This window comes from Terrapene carolina, unplaced genomic scaffold (assembly GCF_002925995.2).
Source record: "Terrapene carolina triunguis isolate 2854851 unplaced genomic scaffold, T_m_triunguis-2.0 Scaffold142, whole genome shotgun sequence".
Classification (NCBI taxonomy): Eukaryota; Metazoa; Chordata; order Testudines; family Emydidae; genus Terrapene; species Terrapene triunguis.
In genome coordinates this window covers 1,086,321-1,106,824 of record NW_020664493.1, presented here as the reverse complement: position 1 = coordinate 1,106,824, position 20,504 = coordinate 1,086,321, and the positions used below count along the sequence as shown (strand labels likewise).

The window sequence follows — 20,504 nt, the reverse complement described above, 5'->3', positions numbered from 1 at the left end:
GTACTGGTGACCCCTTTCACATAGTAAGCCTCTGAGTGTGACCCCCCCCCCCAATAAATTAAAAACACTTTTTTATATATTTAACACCCATTTTAAATGCTGGAGGCAAAGTGCGGTTTGGGGTGGAGGCTGACAGCTCGCGACCCCCCATATAATAACCTCACGATCTTCTGAGGGGTCCCGACCCCCCAGTTTGAGAACCTCTGGTATAGGGCATACGACACATCCAAAGTTACACAGCAAACCTCTTCCTTTATATGCATTTACACATTACATTGCATATACTATCAATTGTATCACATGTTTTGGGATTGGCTTAGTCTCGTTGTAGGAACCAATCCCTGTACATCATGCACTATGCATGTAGGACTACTCTTTACCTCATTTTATGTTCTAGCATTATCTTATCCATTGTTATCTTGTCCATTGTAAATGGTTCCCTGGGTATTCCCCCCTCCCTTATCTTATCTAGTATAGACATTCTGTTTCCAGTCAGCAGATTCTAATCCTCTCTCCCAAGGGATGAGGCCTCACCCATGTCCAACAATTCATATCAAGCCATTCCTACACAGGGCATTAGCTCACTGTCATCTATCCAATACCCAATGCCTTCTGCATTTTAAAAGCTCCCTAAGTATTTATTTACACTTGGCAAATAATTCACATTTTTAAAAGTATGTAAACACCTATTTAAATAGGCACGTTCAGTTGCCAGGTCAGAACAGTTTTTAAAAGGTTTCCATGTAAACATACATTTGGGATTATTGATGGAACACAACTGCTCCAGGATCTATCATATAAATCTATATTTGGGGACTCTTGTACTGTGGTTCATAGTGTTAAAGCCTATTTGAGGACTTCTTAGTATGCCAATTCTTGATATGAGCAGCTGTTAAAACAAAGAACACTAACACCATAAAAAATATACTAAGTTCATGTTATGGCTGTGGTGCAAACTAACAAAACAGAAAAAAAGTTAGTTGATCCACTTTTTTATTTTACACCGTTGTGCTTGTGTGTGGCTAACCGCTTTGTTCAGTACCATGATGATCCCATTTACACCACATTTTCCTCTATCAAGAAATCTATTTTAATGGAAAGTAACTATAATCATAGTTGTTCTTTGCTATTAGCTCTCCCTGCTGCTAGTCTGGAACATCTGTGACAGCAGTGTGGCTGCTGCTACCAGGGCCATTAGGCAAAACGGTGACACCAGGTACTGGGATGCCTGCTGCACTTTGAAATGTTAGTTGTTTGGTATATTTCTTTATTTAAATTTTGATGTGACATTTGGAGTGTTTCACCACCACTCCACAGCATGGAGGTAACTGCCAAGAGCCTCTCTTTGATCCTGCAGGAATCTGTCACCAGGCCACCAGATGGTGGAGAGCAGGAGCCTGTGCCAAGCCTGGTAGCTGCAGCCTTGCTGCTGTGATAAGAATTGAGCATCAGTCGGAGTGAGAGCTGCTACTGTGAACTATGACAATAAACTTAGGTTTTACTCATCCTTTCAACATGGCTGTTTTGGCCACTCAGAAATTCAAGTTTGTATTTTCCTGTGTATTGTATTAATTTACAAATAATTGAGAGACCCTATTTCAAGACATAAGCATTGGTGGCATATGTAAGGCTGAATTCATTTCTTGACCTGTAAGAGGGAGAAATCAAGCACTACACAGGTTTAATAATAATTTGTGCACAGACTAATTATATATGTTAATATATTACTGAGAACTGTTTGAACAAATAATGCACTATTCAAAAATGATTAGTACACCTCTACCCCAATATAACGCTGTCCTCGGGAGCCAAAAAATCTTACTGCGTTATAGGTGAAACCGTGTTATGTCGAACTTGCTTTGATCCGCCGGAGTGCGCAGCCCTGCCCCCCCGAAGCGCTGCTTTACCGTGTTATATCCGAATTCATGTTATATCGGGTCGTGTTATATTGGGGTAGAGGTGTATATAATATTCCACAGAATGTCACTCTGTGTGTCACTGTGAAGCCTCAAATGTCTGGTTAGATAATGTAAAGTCGTGGAAGCAGCTACAAGCATGGTCGAGAGCTCTTTTGGTTCAGAATATCACCAGGTTGATCCATCACTGGGTTTTGTGATCTGTTACCATCCAATTTTTAACGTCTCAGCCATTTTCTCTGTTTTACACACACGCACCCCCCTCCCCCCCCATGCCTGTGCAGTTGCATGGGCTTTCAGCTGCTAGTTCCTGATCATGTGTGTGTGATAGGTATAAGAAATGACAGTAACTGTTCAACCGTTTCCTTTGTAGCAACATTGTTGATGCTCAGAATTACCGCCTTATTGAGGACCTGTTCAGGATTAACATGTCAGAGAAGAAAAGGTGCAGGAGAATTCTTGAGCAGGTATTAGAAGATGTTCGCTGATATTGTGTTATTTCCATCCCTATGGTCACTGCAGGATCAGGGCCCATATAATTAATAGCTAATGGAAACTGTTGACAATCTGAAGGAATTGAGTCTGTGAAGGAGGAGAGCAAATAGTTGGTGGTTGTACGAGAAGAGGAAGACTTTTTCACACAAGGGTTGTGTAGGGAAAAAAGCCATGATAATGTGAGAGATGACTAGGGTCACAGTCCTACTTTCTTTAAAGTTATTCTGAGTACTGCCATTGACTTCAGTAGGAGCAGAATTGGGCCCAAAGGAGCCATCAAAACAAGGTGGGACTGGATAGAGCATATAGCGTGCAGTGAATAGGGGAGGAGTAGATGGAAAGAAGAACTAACATACAGGGTAAGCAAAGCTATGGAGAGCTTTGAATCTGGATTTCCATGTAGGTACATTCATTATTCATGAAGGCTGAATATCACAATTCATATCCTTTTAAAAGTGCTGAATTTCAGACACTAAATAATGCAATACTATCTGAATTTGTAGAGTTTTAATGCTACTTTCTTTGGTTATGTTGCAGGCTTCCAAAGGAGGTTGTAAAGCCCCTCACGCTATGATATCTTCCTGTGGCATGATTCCTGGAAACCCTTATCCCAAGGGGAAACCAAGCCGGATAAATGGAATTTTCCCAGTATGTGAAGTCTACTTAAGTTCTTCAAAAGTGCTTTTGATTTAGGATGTACTGTAGTATACCTGAACTGCTGTTCATTCAAATGAAAGGAGGACAACTTGGCATGAGTGGAATTAAAAGCAATAACTTTTTGTCATGTGTGGCCCAGTAACCATTCATAGTGAACAATTAAAAAGAACTCTGATTTCTTTCCTTCAGAGTTCTATGTAAAACCTCCTTTTATACAAGAAATAGAAAAACTTGTACCACAAACTTGCTATACAGAATCATGGAAACTAAAGGTGTAAAAGGCTTATTAGTAGATGAACTTTTTGACATAATATGTGATTGGTCTCGGCAATAACAAATAGGGAGGAACTCGTTGAGAATTTGAAAGTAGAAGGCAGCTTGGGTGAAAGTGATCATGAAATCATAGAGTTTGCAATTCTAAGGAAGGGTAGAAGGGAGAACAGCAAAATAGAGACAATGGATTTCAGGAAGGCGGATTTTGGTAAGCTCAGAGAGCTGATAGGTAAGGTCCCATGGGAATCAAGACTGAGGGGAAAAACAACTGAGGAGAGCTGGCAGTTTTTCAAAGGGACACTATTAAGGGCCCAAAAGCAAGCTATTCCGCTGGTTAGGAAAGATAGAAAATGTGGCAAAAGACCACCTTGGATTAACCACGAGATCTTGCATGATCTAAAAAATAAAAAGGAGTCATATAAAAAATGGAAACTAGGACAGATTACAAAGGATGAATATAGGCAAACAACACAGGAATGCAGGGGCAAGATTAGAAAGGCAAAGGCACAAAATGAGCTCAAACTAGCTAAGGGAATAAAGGGGAACAAGAAGACTTTTTATCAATATATTAGAAGCAAGAGGAAGACCAAAGACAGGGTAGGCCCACTGCTTAGTGAAGAGGGAGAAACAGTAACAGGAAACTTGGAAATGGCAGAGATGCTTAATGACTTCTTTGTTTCGGTCTTCACCGAGAAGTCTGAAGGAATGCCTATCCTAGTGAATGCTAATGGGAAGGGGGTAGGTTTAGCAGATAAAATAAAAAAAGAACAAGTTAAAAATCACTTAGAAAAGTTAGATGCCTGCAAGTCACCAGGGCCTGATGAAATGCATCCTAGAATACTCAAGGAGCTAATAGAGGAGGTATCTGAGCCTCTAGCTATTATCTTTGGAAAATCATGGGAGACGGGAGAGATTCCAGAAGACTGGAAAAGGGCAAATATAGTGCCCATCTATAAAAAGGGAAATAAAAACAACCCAGGAAACTACAGACCAGTTAGTTTAACTTCTGTGCCAGGGAAGATAATGGAGCAAGTAATTAAGGAAATCATCTGCAAACACTTGGAAGGTGGTAAGGTGATAGGGAACAGCCAGCATGGATTTGTAAAGAACAAATCATGTCAAACCAATCTGATAGCTTTCTTCGATAGGATAACGAGTCTTGTGGATAAGGGAGAAGCTGTGGATGTGGTATACCTAGACTTTAGTAAGGCATTTGATACGGTCTCGCATGATATTCTTATCGACAAACTAGGCAAATACAATTTAGATGGGGCTACTATAAGGTGGGTGCATAACTGGCTGGATAACCGTACTCAGAGAGTTGTTATTAATGGTTCCCAATCCTGCTGGAAAGGCATAACGAGTGGGGTTCCGCAGGGGTCTGTTTTGGGACCGGCTCTGTTCAATATCTTCATTAACGACTTAGATATTGGTATAGAAAGTACGATTATTAAGTTTGCGGATGATACCAAACTGGGAGGGATTGCAACTGCTTTGGAGGACAGGGTCATAATTCAAAATGATCTGGACAAATTGGAGAAATGGTCTGAGTTAAACAGGATGAAGTTTAACAAAGACAAATGCAAAGTGCTCCACTTAGGAAGAAAAAATCAGTTTCACACATACAGAATGGGAAGAGACTGTCTAGGAAGGAGTACGGCAGAAAGGGATCTAGGGGTTATAGTGGACCACAAGCTAAATATGAGTCAACAGTGTGATGCTGTTGCAAAAAAAGCAAACGTGATTCTGGGATGTATTAACAGGTGTGTTGTGAGCAAGACACGAGAAGTCATTCTTCCGCTCTACTCTGCTCTGGTTAGGCCTCAGCTGGAGTATTGTGTCCAGTTCTGGGCACCGCATTTCAAGAAAGATGTGGAGAAATTGGAAAGGGTCCAGAGAAGAGCAACAAGAATGATTAAAGGTCTTGAGAACATGACCTATGAAGCAAGGCTGAAAGAATTGGGTTTGTTTAGTTTGGAAAAGAGAAGACTGAGAGGGGACATGATAGCAGTTTTCAGGTATCTAAAAGGGTGTCATAAGGAGGAGGGAGAAAACTTGTTCACCTTAGCCTCTGAGGATAGAACAAGAAGCAATGGGCTTAAACTGCAGCAAGGGAGGTCTAGGTTGGACATTAGGAAAAAGTTCCTAACTGTCAGGGTGGTTAAACACTGGAATAAATTGCCTAGGGAGGTTGTGGAATCTCCATCTCTGGAGATATTTAAGAGTAGGTTGGATAAATGTCTATCAGGGATGGTCTAGACAGTATTTGGTCCTGCCATGCGGGCAGGGGACTGGACTCGATGACCTCTCGAGGTCCCTTCCAGTCCTAGAATCTATGAATCTATGAATACATTTACTAATCTCAGCTCATTTTTAAATGTCCTATGCTAAATGTTGTCTGTGAACTCCTTATAGCTTGTCTTTCTGGTGGTGAGGACCCCAGAATTGAATGAAGAATTCCAGGTGTAACAAAAACTGTGACTATTTAATATGTTTCTGCATACAAAAGCCCAGTGTTATAATGCAGCCTAATTGGAACTTTCTTAATTGTGATGCAACAAATCCAGAACACAGTTCTGTATTTTGGAATGTGTGATTAATTGAGACTATCAGAATAGCTGTGAATTTGAATATTATTCAGAATAAGACTAAGGTGAAAATCTTTATCTCTGCTTTCTCCTATTTATTTCTAAATAAAATGCTTAATAACTGATGTTTTTTATGTCTTAGGGAACGCCTATCAAAAAGGAGACTGAAGAATGTACTAATGAAGGGAAGGGAATTGCAGCCCGTATACTTGGACCATCCAAACCAGTACGCCTTAAGCCTTATGATTTTTTTTCCTTATGAAATGCTGTCATATCACTAGAAAATAAAAAGACTTGAAGAGGGTATGAGGAAGCTGCATCTCTACTTTCTTGTCATTAAGTATTGATGGCTTTACTTAAGCTTCTTAACTGTAATAAGAATGCTATGCAGTGTCCCAGTATTTCTATAATTTTATTAACTATAAAGAAATAAATTCTGCAGGGGCTTCCATTCGATTCACTATGCATGCATTCTAGGACACAATATCAACTAGGCTAGTAAGGAAAGCCAAGCTGGTTCCCGTAGTTCCATCATGACCTCGTCTAGAAATTTTAACAGCCATTCTGGCTTTGCTTCATGATCTGTGAGGCTTTTCCACATCAAAATCTAATACACAACTCCTGAAATAAGGTGCGTTATGAGGAAATTTATTCTGTGGCAACACAACTAAATTTCTGATTAAAAATTTTTTTTTTTTTGGTAACAAATGGACAGCAAAGTACTGAATCTGACGTTTTCAGTGTGAGTTGAGAAGTATTGCAGAAATGTATGACTAGTACTTCTGTTTCCAGGTGTTTCCCAATCTAGTGGCTGTATTTTTAATTGTATGTATTTTAAGGACTGGATAATTTTATGGCCATAGTTTACGTTTGTGGTTGTGCAAATTAAGAGAAGGGAAACAGAATCCAGTGCTTCAGGGCATGAAAACTGCATGGATCAGGAAAGACTTTCCTTTTTTCCTTTCCTATTGCTATATTACACAACTATGTTATTACAACACAGTATTTCACCTTCTTTAGAAGCATTCAAGTATTGGCAGCTTTAGAGTCAGGGTAGCAAACATAATAAGTCAGCAATGTGATTCGATACAGCAAATTCTCTTTCCCAGGATAAATAACAATGATCTGTACAGTATCTAAGCATCTAAATCGGTGGTTCTCAAACTTTTGTACTGGTGACCCCTTTCACATAGCAAGCCTCTGAGTGCGACCCTCCCCCCCCAATAAATTAAAAACACTTTTTATATATTTAACACTATTATAAATGCTGGAGACAAAGCGGGGTTTGGGGTGGAGGTTGACAGCTCGCGACCCCCCCATGTAATAACTTTGTGACCCCCCTGAGGGGTCCCGACCCTCAGTTTGAGAACCCCTGATCTAAATGCTATAATTTTTGGTGGAGAAACGTATTACTTAATGCTTTTTCACTTTTTTTAACGTAGGCTCCCGCAACGTACAACCCACACAAACCTGTTCCATACCCCATCCCACCATGCCGGCCACATGCAACTATTGCACCAAGTAAGGCTTCTTTGTGCTTTAGCTTGATCCTATTATTTGATCTATTTGTTTTCTTTTAAAAAAGTTCTAGTGTGGTGATACATTTCTGACCATAGTTACCTTTTTAGTTGACTGTGCTCCCTTTGTGTATTCTGCGTCCTAGCTCTAACTTCTCCTGTTACCACTGTAAAGCCAATACGATGAGTGTGTTGGCTTCTTTTCCAGCTGGTGCATCATTCAGAGAACTGTCAACGCCGTTCTGATTGTAGAATCTCTTATTACTGGAGGTGACATGCGTTTCAGAAAAGATGAGGATGATAACTATAGAGTTCTTACAACTCAATTGAATATAAATATTTGACTTCTGTATCATAAATGCCAATACAAAGTTTGTTGTTGGAAAGCTGGATGTGTTCTTTGAATCTGGCCATGAAAAAGATATGCTGTCCCTTTTAGGGTATGTCTGCAAAGCCAGTGCAAAGCCAACAGACTTGGGCTCATGCTACCCCACTAAATATAGCTGTGTAGATTGCTTTTAAGTTGCAGCTTGTGCTAGAACTTGGGCTCTGAAACGCGCTTCCCTCTCTAGGCTTCAGAGCATGAGCTCCAGCCTGAGCCACGACATCTACAAGCTATTTGTAGTGTGGTAGCACAAGCCCTGTGAACCTGAGTCTGTCACTCTGGGCTCAGAGGCTCGCTGCCCCAGGCTGTGTAGATGTATCCTTAAAGGCAAAGACCACATCGTCAAGCAGAAGTAAGTTTATTTCAGTTGCTTTAAGCTCCTTTGATCAAATGCTACACTGCATTAAGAAACTGCATTGTAATTAGTTAGTAAATAAAGTGAGCTGAGCCTTGCTTCACTTGACTGTTTTTAAGCCATGAGCAAAACTTATGTGTAAGGTGTTTTGGTATATATCAGTGGGGAGTGTTTGTCCCCTCAGTGAATGTAAACTGCTCCTTAGATCTTTGCCATAAACAGTCATGCAAGGAATTTTAATACCTGTAGCATGAATGAATAGTCCACATATCGGAAGTTACTTGATGTTGAAAAGCTCCTTTCCATCTTTTGAGTGGTGTTGATAGTGCTGTCTGTATCTTATATGTGTGAATTTGCATATATGTTTTTCACACCCTTTGTGGGGGTGTGGATACATATTTTTATATAAGCTCTGATGTCCCTCTTCACTGCAATAACTAAGCGCTAAAACAGTACAACAGTGTGTGTCAGTTACTATACATTATAGGAAAATAAGCTATTTTTATGATAGGAAACATTTACTATACCTAATCTATCAAGATCACCTGCTATTCCAGTTTAGTACCTTATCATTTAAAGAGATGTTGAAGGACGACGGTTCCAAAGTATGACATTTACCTTGAAAGGACTCTTTCTTTTTCATGTAGATCTCCTTGCCAGTGTTGGTGGGTTTTTTTATTATCAACCCTCCAAAAACAAGGGTTGTCACAGCTTTGGGGTGGGAGTTGTTAGGGTGGGAACAATAACAATAAATACTGTGACCCACATATGCATTTCGTATCACTTCCTTTCTCCCATCTCTTTTCTTGTAAGACAGCATGGAATTGAAAGAGGCAAGAATTTTGCTCTCCCAGATTGCTTCAGAGAGCAAGAAATACATTTATCTCAGTCTTCCGTTGACACTGTTCTTATGAGCCATCAGAGAGTTACCCTAACTAAAACTTACATTGGAACACATGCCTCTCATCCTATACAGCCTGGAGGGTTAAGTGGCTTTGCTTTAACTAATAAGGGAACATTTTAGAGCCTTGAAAGTATCCTTTTAACAGAATAATACTGACTAGTCCACCCTTAAATCATCTGTTTGTATTTATTGACTTTTGTTTGACGCATATGTGTGGTGTTTGGTTTTTTTTTAGGTGCTTACAACAGTGCCGGTCTAGTTCCAATGGCCAGTGTCCTAGCACCAAGCTTACCAGCTCCTCCACCATATACCCCTAATCAAGTGGGATCAGGTAAAGCATGTGTGTCTGTATAAATGTTGGCATAAACAAATGTTTTTAAATGTGAGAATGGATAACTTATTTCTGAAGTTGTTCTGCCCTTAAATAACTGTTGTTCTCTACATAGAAAACGAAGACCTTTCCAATCAGGCAAAACCTTCCCAAAATCAAGGTAAAGTGCAGCTCTTCAGGGAAAATCTGCTGTATTTTGATGCAATTTAATGCATTCCTTTCAGAAAGTTGTAAATTATTTTTAAACCTCAAGATTTTTAACTTAATCTGAATGAACATTAATATTTTGTATTTTTAATTGTGTGCCTATTTGTCCAGATAATATAGCAAACAACTAAGACAAAATACTCTTAGAAATGCAGTGCACGGAAATTCATTATTAGCAACTGTTTTTCAGTTGCTGAAAAAATTGCTTTTTGCCTAATCTGGGGCAAATAGGATTTTTGTGTATGTAAGTCACAGTGGGAGATTTGAATGCACAACCGCCAGATTTTACTGATAGCACAATATATTCACAGCTTGTAACTTGTTTAAATCCAGTATGTGGGGAAGGTTTCATTGCTGCTACTTGTGCCATTCCTATTATGTGGCAGAAACTAAAAACAAAATAACTTGAACTTTTTTCAAGCTGAATTTGTCTTCTGTTATGCACACAAGCAAGTAACCAAAATAAAGTAAAATGGCCCTGTTAAAGGAGCTAACATTAAAAATTCTGAGAGAATGTTCTCTGTCTGTTTTGTCTCCATCCTCTGTGCCCAGGTGTAGTTGCTCAGGAATTTTGCTACTTAAAGACACACTTAGGCCTGGTCCACACTACCCCCCCACTTCGGACTAAGGTACGCAAATTCAGCTACGTTAATAATGTAGCTGAATTCGAAGTACCTTAGTCCGAACTTACCGCAGGTCCAGACGCGGCAGGAAGGCTCCCCCGTTGATGCCGCGTACTCCTGTCGGCGAGCTGGAGTACCGGCGTCGACGGTGAGCACTTCCGGGATCGATTTATCACGTCTAAACCAGACGCGATAAATCGATCCCAGAACATCGATTGCCTGCCGCCGGACCCTCCGGTAAGTGTAGACGTACCCTTGGTTATACGCTTATGACAGATACACAGGTAAATCAATACAATTAAAAGGACAACATCCTCATTGAAAACCAGAGTACCAACAACAATCCTTGGCTATCTTGAACCTAGATTTCTCTGATACCAACTTTAATGGGTCAGAGCCAAGAACTGTGATCATTAGTTAATTCTAGGGTTGTCGATTATTCGCAGTTAACTCACGCGATTAACTAAAAAAAAAAATTATTGTGATTAAAAAAATTAATCGTGATTAATCGCACTGTTTACAATAGAATACCAATTGAAAATTATTAAATATTTTGGATGTTATTCTACATTTTCGTATACTGTATTCTGTGTTGTAATTGAAATCAAAGTATATATTATTTTGGATTACAAATATTTGCACTATAAAAATGACAAACAAAATAAATAGTATTTTTCAATTCACTTCATACACGTACCATAGTGCAATCTCTGTCGTGAAAGTGCAACTTACAAATGTACTTTTTTTTGTTACATAACTATTCAAAAACAAGACAATGTAAAACTTCAGAGCCTACAAATCCACTCAGTCCTACTTCTTATTCAGCCAATCGCTAAGATAAACAAGTTTGCTTAGATTTACAGGAGATAATGCTGTCCTCTTCTTATTTACAATGTCATCAGAAAGTGAGAACAGGCATTCACATGGCACTTTTGTAGTCGGCATTGCAATTTATTTCCTTGCCAGATATGCTAAACATTCGTATGCCCCTTCATGCTTCGACCACCATTCCGGAGGACGTGCTTCCATGCTGATGATGCTCGTTAAAAAAATAATGCGTTAATTTAAATTTGTGACTGAACTCCTTGGGGGAGAATTATACGTGCAGCATTATCTCCTGCAAATGTAAATAAACTTATTTGTCTGAACGATTGGCTGAACAAGTAGGACTGAGTAGACTTACAGGCTCTAAACTTTTACATTGTTTTATTTTTGAATGCAAGTTTTTTTTGTACATAATTTTACATTTGTAAGTGCAATTTTCATGATAAAGAGATTGCACTACAGTACTTGTATTAGGTGAATTGAAAAATACTATTTTTGTTTACACGTATTTGCACTGTAAAATCAAAAACAAATATAAAGTGAGTTGTAATTGAAATCAATATTTTTTTAAAATGTAGAAAACATCCAAATATATGTAAATAAATGGTATTCTATTATTGTTTAACAGTGTGATTAATCACGATTACTTTTTTTAATTGCTTGACAGCCCTAGTTAATTCTTCAATTTGGAGTTCAGGATGAGGTTGTGGAAAGAGAGTCCAGGACATGGGGCACAGATCCTGGTTTTGTAGAAAAGGACAGAAGTGAACCTTTTTCATTTTGTTTGCAAATATCTAAAATGTTTAAGTTTCAGAATATTAAGAGTATTTGCCTATATCAATTTAAACAGTATCCGAAGTTCTTAGGGCTGAGTCTTCAGTGGTGGAAAACTTAAGGTTATAAAGGGGGGAGAGGTAAATTTAGGATATAACATGGAGTTAAAGAAGCAGTAAGTTTTGCCTCCTGGGTCAGTCTTCTCTGTTCATGGTTAAACAGAAAATGTTAATTTCTAAACAAAATATAAAAGTTGTTTTTTAAGGGAAACGACCAATGATTAGATTACTACATGCCTTATTTCTAATCCACAATGGAGCAAGGGAATTATATTAAAAATAATGGGAACAAAGAACATGATAGCATTTATAGGGAGAGCAAGGTGTTATAAAAATGCTGTGGAAGTGACTAGAATTAAAGGGCTCAATCCTTATGCAGTATTTACATAGCACTCCAAATTGGTTAAAACACAGTTTAGCACAAATTTTGGGGTGTTGAGGTCAAACAGTTCTTACTCATGGAAATGCCCACATTGAAGGTGATGGGGCTATTCACATTTAGTAAGAGTTGCAAGACCCATAATGAGCTCTGAGACACCAGCTTTCAGACCTAGACTTAGTGTCCTCTCTCCCATTTAATCTGGTAGTGTGCCTTCCTGCTTTCCTCCAGAGAACATCCCTCTTTATTTACTTTGTAGGGTTGATATAAACTGAAATTCTTGGTGTTAGCTATAGTGCATTGGTACTTGAAGATTGGACATTTGATCCTCAGTTGGAACAAACTGTTTTTTAGAGACTTTGTTTTTATGAGCAGGTTTCATTGTTAGCTAGTACACCTGTAGCACACATGAATCTCGTAGTGTACTTCCTCTACTGTCCAGATTGTGATATACAGAATCAAAAACAGTGAAAGATTTAAACCTACCTACCAATAAAATAAAAACCAAACTTCTCCTAAAATTATGTACTCTGCAGTTGTGGACTGGATTCCAACAAACCTCTGTAAAATCGTGGCAATCTACCTGTTCTAGAATTAGCGTAGACCTTCATATAGAGCTCATGTGGAGAGCAGAATGCTCATGCTATTATGGGTGCTGCTAGATGTTAGGGGCAGGAATTAGCTGTTTACCTGTCTTACATAGCGATATCTCTGGGAGCATGTTTGAAGATCTAAACTCGCTTGCACTAGCTCATTAAGAAATTGTAAATGCTATAGAGTGGTTTAGACATAATTGCTAGTGTGTGTAATAGATAATCGTTGAAGGGAGACACATAGATATATGTAGTCTACTTACTGTATACTGCTCGGCATGTATCACCTATATGTAGATACCTCTATATTTTATCTTCATAGCCTTCCATGTAGATTGTGTATATACAAACGTGTTAGTTACTGCTTGTGTATCATATTTTATAATTATATAAGATGCATTTGTTTAATTGAAACATTTCTGTGGGTTTCAAGTATTCTTACCAGTTTTGTTTCTTTGCAGCTTTTTCTGCACAAGCGAATCAGCTCTTTACTCCTCATGGTTCTAATCCTTCAACACCTGCTGCTACTCCAGTCCCTACCCCATCCCCTGTCAAGGCGATAAGCCATCCATTAGCATCTGCCACTGCAGTCATCCCTGGGATGAGCATGTCTACCCCTGTGCTTCCTGTTTTCCCAGGGCAGGTCTCCTCTTCCATCCATACATCTCAGCCATCAACCCCAACCCCATCTGTCATCAAATCCCTTTCATTGTCTGGTGTTCCTGTCACATCTGTTCATAGTGCAACCTCCATCCCTATTCCTGCAGTTTTCTCTGGACTGGCTTCTATCCCTGCTGCTACGCCAGCTCCACAAGCTTCTTCCACACCATGTGCCACACCTGCCTCTAATGAAGCTTTTGCATCTGCTTCTGCACCATTTGCTGGCCTCCCTTTTTCTGCAACCTCTTCAATTGCTTCAGTTAATAATCCTGCTCCATTGTCATCAGTTTTTGCTGGCCTCCCTTTGTCCTTGACCCCCACTCCTCAAGGGATGTCTAGTCCCATTCCCTCTGCAATTGCTAGCTCTCCTGCCACTAGCATCTCTGGCCCACTTAGCTTGCCTAATCCAATTCTGTCTGTCTTAAAGGGATTTCTGACATCAAATGATACCTCATTAATCAGTGCTTTACCTTCTGCTGTGACAAGTGAGCTTGCCTCTTTATCTGCTCTTGCTAATCAAAGCTCTGAGCCTCCTGCCTCCTCTGTAAACAAATGTTATACCCCATCTGCCACACCTACACCTCAACGTTCTTCCACGCCAGGGCTGGCCATTTTCCCGGGTCTTCCATCTCCCTCTGTAGCCAATCCTAGTTCCACTCCCCCAACATTGCCAACTCAGTCACCATTAACCACTTCACAATCTATTATACCAGTCAGCTGTGGCGCCTCTGTTGCGCTTTTGCATGGTGCGAGCCCTACTAATCCCGAGCATCAGATTTCATCAGCTCCAGTTGCCACAGGTATTCCAGTTCTGGTCAAAACTGAACCCATGAGCCCTACTCTCTCAGCCTTCAAAGGCCCTTCTCATTCGGCTGGCCCATCTCATGGCACGCTAGGATTGTCAGCGCTTGGGCGTACATATACCTCTGCAACTTCAGTGCCAGTCAGTTTACCTAGTTCCCTTAATCCAGCATTATCAGGTCTCTCCTCTTTGAGTGCTCCCTTAAACAGCTCCATTTCCCTTGCCCCACATGCTTCCTCTGCTCCAGTTGCCCCAGTATTTAATGGACTTCCTCCCTTCACGTCTCTGACCAGTAACTTTGCTTTTACTGGTAACCCAGCACTTACACCACCGGTCACTGTCCCAGGGTCTTTGTTAGCCACTCCATCTACAACTGCTTCATCTGTGTCTGCTTCTCATGTGAATTCTACAGCAGCTGTTCTCTCCGGACTCACTGCTTCAGCAACAGTCTCTGCTCCACCCTTTCCGCTTAACTTGTCCAGTGCCGTCCCCTCCCTATTTTCTGTCACCCAGGGGCCTCTGGGATCATCAAACCCATCCTTTCCTGGTTTCCCTGTCTCTAACACACCCACTGTCACTCCAGCTCTCCCTTCTTTCCCTGGCCTCCAGGCATCTTCTACAGTAGCAGCAGTTGCACCGCTGCCGGCAGCTGTCACAGCCCCATCTCCGGCTCCGGTCCTGCCAGGGTTTGCCTCGGCCTTTAGCTCAAACTTCAACTCTGCACTTGTTGCACAGGCTGGGTATGTTTCTGTTTCTGAAGGAGGTCAAAACCATTTCTTTCTTGGCAAAACACTGATTTACTTTAGACATAGATGGTATTTCCAGGCATAGTTATAAAGTACTTTTAATATTTTAAATGCTTACTTCAGCAGTAGATTTTCATCTGTCTTTAGAATTTAAACGAGGAGGCCAGTCTATATTTTGCAACTAGTGTACAGGATTACAGTTTCTGTAAGGTCCAATCCTGCAAGGTGATGAGTGTCCTCAGCTCCATGTTGAGGGTACTTGGCATCTCCTACAACATGCTAGGATTTTGCAAGAATGGGTCTAAAATATGTATCAATTGACATACTCAGGTAATAGCAGACAATATCCTAGCCTTTTCTGTGTCAAGAAAAACATCCAGCACTACATTTTCACCTACAAAATATTCATGCACAAGCAGGTAACCGCACATAAGATACTGGCTTGCATGCTCAAGTTGCATGTGTGTACCAGTGTCCTGGCTTGTACATGCAAACATTGTGTGGGTGGCAGCTTAGGTGTTCTGTTTGGGAAACTTAGTTAACTGAGGTTTAGAAACCCTGGTGCTCTAGCATGATAAGAAATCTAGGATAAAATATTGTTGAAAGTGTTCCTAATGACTGCCATGTCTTGATTATTTCAGCTTGACTTCTGGGCTGCAAACCCCAGGAAATCCAGTTTTCCCTGGACTCTTGTCTCTTCCTGGTATCCCTGGATTTACCCAAAGTGCCGCACAGTCTTCCCTGCAGGAATTGCAGCATAGTGCAGCAGCGCAATCAGCGCTACTACAGGTAAGCTGCATATGTCTTGATATTTCACTGCCTTAAGGCTCCACTAGAGCATTAATTGTTCAATATCAAATCTTCGCTTTTAGAAAGCACAGCTTACTTTAAAGAATTGGCTACAAGGGTGATACAGTACACTCTGATAATCCAACATCCAGTTGTCTGAAGATAGCTGTTGCTCTTGGGGGACAGGACTATCATCAATGGCACTTCAGCTGACTTTCTATAAAGACTATGGATGTGTCAAATTCTTTCTTATGGGTGGTGGCATTGTAAAAGTGGGGAGGAGGAAAGAATGAGACAGATCTGACTTGTAAAATTTGTAATATCTTGATCTAGTGCACTGACCTGGGTTCTGTTCCCTAACACTAATTTTGTGATTTTAGGCAAATCACTTAATCTGTGCTTCATTTTTACAGACAGAGAAACCGTTTGCTTTGTAAAGTCTTTAAGATCTACAGATGGAAAATGATAAGGGAACAAAGAATTACCTACAGGATTTTAAAATTATACCGATATATATTGTACTAATAGAAGACATTGTTCTTGTTTGCATGCTTTGATCACTGAAATTATAACTTAAATATAGATCTTAGTTAAAAATACAATAAGGTTGTGAAGGAAGATTTAAGATTAGAAAATTAGTGAAACTCTTCTTAAAACCTCAGTCTCAAATGAAGCCATCTGGAAAACCACCCCTCTTTACCGTCTCTGTGAATCAGACTGCTTTCCTAGTGTTCTGTAGTGGCTGTAGCATAGATATAGCCTGAGTTACACCTAGGAAGGAACATAAAAGGCAATAAGAAGAGGGTTTATGAATATATCAGGAGCAAGAGAAAGACAAAGGAAGGTGTAGGTCCTCTACTTAGCAGGCCAGGAGAGCTAATAATGGACAACATCAAGAAGGCTGAGATGTTTAATGCCTATTGTGCTTCATTCTTCACTAAAAATGTAAATTGTGGCCAGATACATAACAAAATTAATATTTGCAACAAGGGGTAAGGAATGCAAGCCAATATAGGGAAAGAGCAAGTTAAAGACTATTTAGATACGTTGGATGTATTTAAATTGACAGGGCCTGATGAAATTTACCCTAAAGTACTTAAGGAATTAGCTGAAACAATCTCAGAACCATTAACCATTATCTTTGAGAACACATGAAGGATGGTTAAGGCCACAGAGGACCGGAGAAGCGCAAATCTAGTACCTGTCTTTAAAATGGGGAACAAAGAGGACCTGGAGAAATTATAGACCAGTCAGCTGAACTTGGATACGTGGAAAGATACTGGAACAAATTATTAAACAATCAGTTTATAAGCAGGTAGAGGATAATAGGTTGTAAGGAATAGTCAGCATGGATTTGTCAAGAACATATTATTCCAAACCAACCTAATTTCCTTCTTTGACAGGGTTACTGGTCTAGTGGATGCGGGGAAGCTGTATGCATGATATCTTAATTTTACTAAAGCTTTTCATACAGTTTCACAGGACAGTCTCATAATCAAACTAGGGAAATGCAGTCTAGATGAAATTACTGTAAGGTGGGTGCAAAATTGGGTCAAAGACTTACTCAAAGATGTAGTTATCAATGGTTTGCTGTCAAACTTGGAAGATGTATTGGTGTGTGTGTGGGAGTCCATAGGGGTTTGTCCTGGGTCGGGCACTAGTCAATATTTTCATTAATGACTTGGATAATGGAGTGGAGAGTGTGCTTATAAAAATGTAGCAGAGGTGGCAAGCACTTTGGAAGACCGCATTAGAATTCAAAATAACTGTAACAAATTGTCTTGAAATCAACAAGACAATAAAGACAAGTGCAAAGTACTACACTTGTGCATTTGATTTTTCCTTCCTATCTACAAAATGGGAAATAACTGGCTAGGCAGTAGTGCTGCAGAAAAGGATCTGGGGATTACAGTGGATCCCAAATTGAATATGAATCAACAATGTGATTCAGTTGCAAAAAGGGCTAATATCATTCTAGGGTGTATTAACAGGAATATCTTGTGTCGGACACAAGAGGCAATTGTCCCGCTGTATTTGGCACTGATGAGGCCTTAGCTGGACTACTGTGTCCAGTTCTGGGTATCACGCTTCAGAAGAGATAGGGACAAACTAAAGAGAGTCTTGAAGAGAGTCTAGAAGAGAGCAACAAAAATGGTAAAAGGACCTGATCGCTGAGGAAAGGCTAAAAAAACCCCAACAAACTCTGTATATTAAGTCTTGAGAAAAGAAGACTGAGAGCAGGACCCAAAAAGTCTTCAAATTACGTTAAGGACTATCATAAAGAGGATGGGGCTCAATTGTTCTCCGTGTCCACTGAAGGTAGAACAAGTAATGGCTTAATCTGCAGCAAGGAAGATTTAGATTTAGATTTTGGGGGGAGAGAGAGCTCAGTGGTTTGAGCATTGGCCTGCTAAACCCTGGGTTGTGAGTTCAATCCCTGAGGGGTTGTTAAAGAACTGCCTACGCTTAGATATACTTCCTTCCCATCTCCCTCTTCTGCAGCACAGCCAACATGCTATTCTGAAACTTCTCTTGTTAAAAGTTCTGTACCATGAACAGGAATAGTTCTATGCATGGCTTTTTGCTTTTTTAAAAGTTCCTTCCTAACCTGCTTGTTTTCTCTTTATTGAAGGCACATTCAGCTTCAGCTCTAGAGAACTATCCAGCTCAGCCTGATGGTTTTACTAGCTATCCCTCTGCACCAGGAACACCATTTTCACTGCAGACAAGTCTACCCCAGAGTGGATGGCAATAAATATCATCTTTTTCTTGACAAGCAAGACATATTTGAAGACTGAAGTGGTGGCTTGACAGAGCCTGATCCTGTTGCCATTAAGTCGATGGCAAAATACCCATTGACTTCAATGGGGACATGATCTGGCCCAGAAATTGGGACAGAGAAGCAAGACGAGAGTGAAGAGCTTCTGGGAAACTGTTCTTGTGTCAGATTACAAACAAATCCATGATTACTCTTGCTTTTAAACAATTTGGGATGTGATCCTGTGATGTGCTGAACATCTTCAACTTCCTCTGTAGCTGGGGAGCTGGGTGTTTGGTTCCTCATAGGACCAGGCCCTTTAAACACAGACGTCCTATGTAATTAGAACAATTGGCAGCCAAACGGTATGGGGAAAATGGTATTCTAAATAGTGTGTGGTATTTTTCACATCATTCTTTTCAAATTTGTATGGTATGTGTGGTACTGTAGAAAGAACATCTAGATTGAAATTAGACACTTAAAGCTGTAGACAATCCTTAGTGTAGATGCACATCTCTCGTTACCATCAGTAAGAGTTATGTGCACAGATCAAGGTCTGTGTATGGCTCTTGGGATTTATTCTCTCCTTCATATGCATGAGTAACTCTTTATTAGTATCAATAGTATGTTGAGGGGAGACTAGATCAGGTTCTTAAAATGCCATATGAAATACTGTTGTGGACCTGCTGCTGAACTGAATACTCCTCTATCTGAGTCAGAACAGAAGGAAGCCAGACAATGATGCTGTACTGTATTCTGGGATAGGAACTAGTTACTTTTAATTGAGTAAAGTTTAGCTAGTGAGGAACACTTCTTTACAGAAATGCAAACAAGCCTTTCATTTTGTCTCCAGGATATGCTCTTTACCATCCCCCTATGTTAATGGAAGTAATTGTATTGCACATAGACTACCTATCCATCACTGTTTGCTGCAGACTTTTTGTGAATGTTTACAGTCATGGACCAAATTTTGCTCTCACACTCATGTAACCAAAATGTGGTTATATTCTGTGGAATAGCAAGTGTGTAAGTGAGTGCAGAATTTGGGCTATGGATTTTTAGCATTTTTCTTTGGAAAACGTACATGATTTTAAAGGTAAATAACTGAATTAACTGCATTGGCTAGGAATGGTATGACACAGCATATGGAAAGGTCTTGCTTTGTAAGTAAATTGCAGTGTGTGCACTCATAATAATTGTAGTACCTGTGGCAGTGTGTAACACATCATTGAATATCATCTGTTTAAGAAAAACTCTTGATCAAGTTCTAAAAGACAATAGAGATGATATGCAATCATGTGATTTTAAAATAAACTGTAGAAGATATACTGTAGAACAGTTCTGCACCTAGAGTTTTACTTTTTTAAAGATGGATTCTGCTGGAAGACGTTGCTAATGTATTTTCTTTCAATGTGTGAACAAACTTTTTTAAAACATTAATGGGAATTCCTGTATTAGTTTTTAACACAATTTTTTAAAATAAGTTTACACTCATGGCACAAAGGCTTTAGTGACTATTTGCCTAGTAGTTTATAAAACACTTGAATAAACAATTTTTTACAAAAAAATTTCCTAAAGTTTTATTTTTAGATTAATCGAAATGAGAGATCGTATGGTATAATGTAGAATTTTATGCTGAACATAATTTAGTTACTTAAAAACAAACAGTGCGATAATACAACAAATATCCTGCTGAGTATGTCTGAATCAGAGCAGTATTTTAAATACATTATTTGATTATTTGGGGGGAGGGATAGCTCAGTGGTTTGAGCATTGGCCTGCTAAACCCAGGGTTGTGAGTTCAATCCTTGAGGGGGCCACTTAGGGATCTGGGGCAAAATCAGTACTTGGTCCTGCTAGTGAAGGCA

General features: G+C 39.7%; 1 protein-coding gene across 1 annotated transcript in view; it reads left to right on the top strand.

Annotated features, from left to right (window-relative positions):
• LOC113406857 (proline and serine-rich protein 1-like) overlaps positions 1-18,959 on the top strand; it is a 29,236-nt gene extending 10,277 nt beyond the window's left edge. Inside the window, exons 5-13 of the mRNA XM_026653650.1 lie at positions 2,290-2,383; positions 2,949-3,059; positions 6,072-6,155; positions 7,372-7,450; positions 9,326-9,421; positions 9,537-9,581; positions 13,343-15,083; positions 15,731-15,878; positions 18,511-18,959. Of these exons, the coding sequence (XP_026509435.1) occupies positions 2,290-2,383; positions 2,949-3,059; positions 6,072-6,155; positions 7,372-7,450; positions 9,326-9,421; positions 9,537-9,581; positions 13,343-15,083; positions 15,731-15,878; positions 18,511-18,633 (2,521 nt within the window). The 3' untranslated portion in view covers positions 18,634-18,959. The remainder of the gene's footprint in view (positions 1-2,289; positions 2,384-2,948; positions 3,060-6,071; positions 6,156-7,371; positions 7,451-9,325; positions 9,422-9,536; positions 9,582-13,342; positions 15,084-15,730; positions 15,879-18,510) is intronic.
• The last annotated feature ends 1,545 nt before the right edge of the window (positions 18,960-20,504 follow it).